At 43.3% G+C, this 4,632-nt stretch overlaps 1 protein-coding gene across 1 annotated transcript in view; it reads right to left on the bottom strand.

Annotated features, from left to right (window-relative positions):
* LOC109841961 (zinc finger MYM-type protein 1-like) overlaps window positions 1–1,671 on the bottom strand; it is a 22,137-nt gene extending 20,466 nt beyond the window's left edge. The window contains exon 1 of the mRNA XM_020410887.1: window positions 1,597–1,671. Coding sequence (XP_020266476.1) covers window positions 1,597–1,671 — 75 coding nt within the window. The remainder of the gene's footprint in view (window positions 1–1,596) is intronic.

The following is a 4,632-nucleotide window of genomic DNA, read 5'->3' as shown; positions in this document are numbered from 1 at the left end:
CCGAGCCACCATAGGGTGGCTCGTATAGTGTCGAGCCACCATGGGTTGGCTCACGCTCGGAAGTGCCCAAAATGAATTTTTTGACGGGTTTTCTCAGGATTTGTTCATTTCAGAGCGTCCCAACTATTTTGAAACTATCCCTAAACATGGTTAAGTAGTTATTAACTAAGGATAAGGTCAAATCATTAATTCTTATCCAAAAATGCTACATCCGAAGCCTATAAATACAAGCCTAGGCCCTATACGAAGGGGATCAGAAATTTTAGGTGAGGTGCTATCAAATTGAGGAGTGAATCATGAATTTCAGAGAGGCTAGCAGATTTTGGCGAAGCTCTTCAGCATAAAAAGGAAAGTTCTAAAGATCTGAGGCTCATTCCCCTTTCCTCCAGATCAAACTTGGTTTTGATCTCGAGAAGAGTCGTAATCTCGCTTGGTCAAGATTATCTCTTCTGCGATTGTTTCCTTTGTAAAGCAAGAGCATTAAATTTTCATTCTTTCAATCGGATCTAATCTGTGGTGGTCTATAGACTAACGTATCAACCGGATCTAATCTGTGGCGGTCCATAAACTAACACGTTCCCGACACAGGAAAAAATCACACACAAGCAGCGGGTGATAAATATCCTCTGCTTGTGTTTCAAGAGAGTTGTAATTTTTGTTTTATTTGTGTAAGCAAGTAATCTTATAAAAAGATTAAATCTTTTGAATTTATAATTGATAAACAATTATAATGGATTCGACAAATAAACTAACTTTAACCTAAATACGTTGGCGACCACAGTGGGAGCCAACAGCCTCTCTGTCGAGGCTGTCATGCCGCAACCATGGATCAAGTTCCCGATTGAAGAAGAGATCGAGTACGAGTTCGACCATGCCAAGTTCGAGGAATACTCTCCTCATCCTCATCAAGATATTCTTTGTCCTGCAAGTAAGGAAGATATCGGCATCAAAGAAGGCTTAGGATGACTCTCGCCTAATTATTGCTGAGGCTTCCCCTCGCAACGCTCCTCCGGCATCCAAGGAAACCGAGATTTCAGATCATAATAACTCATATTCAGTCCAGGAGTTGTTTAACGAAGGCGCGCTAATTCTCCAAAAGGGCTCATCAGAGGCAACACCAACGCCTCACACATCAGCTTGCCAAGGCCTTAAATCCAGTTGACGAGATCCGTTATCAAGCAGATCTGAATTTCAGGGGGTGCTAAGCGCCTCAACAGCAAGCAAATGACCCCTCCTCCAAGCCATCAGCTAGCGAATAGGTCCATATCAAAAGGACTTGTTCCACTCTCGAGGAGCACATCCAGAAGCGCCGCGCGCATGCTTTAGCATGAAAGGCGCAAGACATGAAAGAGGACAAGGTGGCCAAGAAACCACCAAACCAATCCAAGAATGGAGGATAAAATTCAAAACAGCGACTCGAACAAGTGACAAGACACCAAAAAATTACAAGCTAGCCAAGCATAGCTGCCAGAACCAGCCAGATGGGTGGGTCGACCAAGGCTGAGCTAGCCAATGGGTGGTTGCCAAGGCCGGACCCACAAACAGAGGTGGCGTCGGTCAAGGGTGGACCGCGCATGGTGACTTTGACCAAGGCACCTCAAGCTTGGACCAGCTTCCAATGCCAGAGGCCAGCTCAGCCTGGTTGACACTTGCCTCAACTCCCGCGGCCATTTCCGAGTCCCCGCCCGCTTCCATTCCTGTTCAAGTTGATCCAGTACCTTTGGTAAAGTCCTATGGCAACGTGGATCTTTCTCGATTCAAGAAGAAGGTCACGGATCGCTGCTGCTCTACATCATGAAAGTGCTTCCTAAGCATAGTGTTTGTTGGAAAATTTGCAGTAAAAGAAATGAAGGAAAATTGATTTGTATTCCTTTAATCTCAGTTACAAATGGAATTCCTGATTACAAAAGAGAGGAGAATGAATTTGATTCTCCCATTTGTTTAAAACTGGGTTCTTCATGGTAGCGATGGAGTACCTCCTTCGAATGCCTGCGTCGAATTTGCTCTCCGTTGACGATCCGACCCTCTTTTATCTCGTGGGAACAATAAACTTCTATGGTAAGTTTGAGGAATAACTCTAAACGAGTTTTTATTACTCAGAATGAGTTAGAACTCTGTGAAAAGAGTTGTTAAAACTAAAAATTCGGTTAATAGCCAAGCAGATCTTCTGTTGCTGAAAGATTCTCTCAGGTTTGATCTTCTGAATCTAAATTCAATCCTCTATCTTCAAGGAATTTGCCTCTACTATCTCCAGAGAAAATCCCCAATCCCGAGCCTCCACGTGCAGTTTAGATGCTAAAAGATCCAACCCCTTACTCCGTTGAGTTTGTTGAGGTTTTATAGGTGGATAAGAGGTTGTAACTGCCCTCTAAATCCACTCCTAAGTGGGCGTGATTTCCTAAGATCGTGGGGAAAACGGTTCTGAAACCATTCGACTCGTGTTTGAATGAGTCAAACGCTCAATTTGGCGTTCAGGATCCTAACTTCACGTCTTAGACTTGAGACGCGGAGTTGGGTTTTCACAGAACGTCAAAAACGCGAGGGCCGCTCGCGTTTTGCTTGTTGCGGCTTGGAAACGTGGGGGTCGCCTGCATTTTAAGAATTATAACGCGAAGATGAATTCTGCATTTTATAAGGGATTAGTTGACTTGTAACCTCTTTCGTAAAGCGTTGCAAGGACCATTGTTCAGTAATCCTCGCTTTAGCTGTTGTGGGGTGTGAAAGTCGTTAGATTGTAACTCTCACTGTTGATTGTGAAGACCATTGAATAGGGTTTTCATCAGTTGTCGGAAGTGTAGTTACATTGTAACTCTTCTCGATCTATGTAAAAAGTCCTCCATTTGCCACTTGCATTTGTTGGCATGAAAGTCATCTGATTGTAACTTTCATCATTGAAGCTTGATAGAGATCAGCTATCTATTATGATTTTTAGACAGCCTACAGAACCCCCTCCAAAGTTTTCGATAGTTCGTGATTGACTGGGACGAATTTTCGGAATACTTTGGATCCTAAAATTTAGTTCATTGATTGTTCACTCCGTCTGATATGAAGACATCGTGAACCTGGTTGTCAGAATGTTGAAATCATGTTTCTTCAAACCAAACAATGTAACTTTTGGCTCTTGATGACAATGAACTTAGTCAAACAAGCTAAAATCCAAGTCATTGCTGATGATTTTGCTTAGGTGTTTGAAATACTTTACTCAATCTACGATGAGGTGTATTCATCGGATCTCGTCTGGATCCTTGAGATACTCCACTCGATCTGCGATGCGGTGTATTCATCGGATCTCGTCTGGATCCTTAAGATACTCCACTCGAACTGCGATGAGGTGTATTCATCGGATCTCGTCTGGATCCTTAAGATACTCCACTCGATCTGCGATGAGGTGTATTCATCGGGTTTCGTCTGGATCCTTTAGATACTCCACTTTATCTGCGATGAGTTGTATTCTTTTATCCAAAGAATTCTTGTAGGCATTGATGAACACTTGAAATGCAGCTTTCAGCTTCATTGATCTTGGTGGGAATTTTAAGCAATTTAGAAGAATGAGTTGCGCGCGATTCCTGTCTTCATTAATATTTGTTGGGATGTTAAGACACTTAGAAGAATGAGGTGCACGTCGAATCGTGTCTTCATTAATCTTTGTGAGAATATTAAGGCACTTAGAAGAATGAGTTGCGCGCGATTCCTGTCTTCATTAATCTTTGTTGGGATGTTAAGCCACTTAGAAGAATGAGGTGCGCGCAGCTCCTTGCTTCATTAATCTTAGTGGGAATATCCACTTAGAAGAATGAGTTGTGTACAGCTCCTTGCTTCATTAATCTTTGTGGGAATATTAAGCCACTCAGAAGAATGAGTTGTGCCCTGAATCGTGTTTGACGGTTTTAGCGTTGCCGATTGTAATCTGTCTGTACTCATCTAATAGACTCCACAGCGGAGTCGTCTGTTTCTTCTCGGCTTTGATCACCTTGATGACCGTTGTTAGCTCTTCTTTTATTTATTTGGAGCTGCATCGTATCCTTAGTTGTCAAAATGCTGCTATTGTAGCGGTCCAAATGCATAGATGAATTCCGCGTGATTGGAACGCGTGGGTGAAATCCGCGCTTGAGAATTAGAATGCGTGGGTGAATTCCGCGCTTGAGACTTCAAACGTATGGGTGAACTCTGTGCTTAAGAGTTTCAACGCGTGGGTGAGTCTCGCGTTTGGAAGTTCAACCAACTCAAATACTAAGATCGAGTTTGGGCGGGATTCTAGCCTAGAATCTCGTTCCGATTTAACAGCTCATAGCTGTCTATAAATAGACCACTGGGGGTCAAATCAATAGTCATTCGACTCTTCTTAAAAATTTAACAAAAACTTCCGTTCTTATCTGTGACGAGAACTATTCATCTTCTCCTTCGACTAAAATCAATGGCACCCAAGAAGAAGACCGTCACTCGCCCCTCCAAGTCTACCGTCGCTGCGGCTCAGAGGTCGTCGCCGTCTGCGTCGGTCGATGGTGCTATGGCTCAGGCGAGCGTGCCGCCGCCTTAACTCCCTTTAATCGGTGATGGGTATAACTTTTATGGTCGTCAAAACTCGCTACGGCGAGTTCTAATCTTTGAATCAACGAGGAGACTCATTTCAAT

The sequence above is a fragment of the Asparagus officinalis genome, chromosome 5 (assembly GCF_001876935.1).
Source record: "Asparagus officinalis chromosome 5, Aspof.V1, whole genome shotgun sequence".
In the NCBI taxonomy this organism is placed as follows: Eukaryota; Viridiplantae; Streptophyta; class Magnoliopsida; order Asparagales; family Asparagaceae; genus Asparagus; species Asparagus officinalis.
The sequence above is the reverse complement of the archived record's forward strand: the minus strand, read 5'-3'. Positions and strand labels throughout refer to the sequence as shown.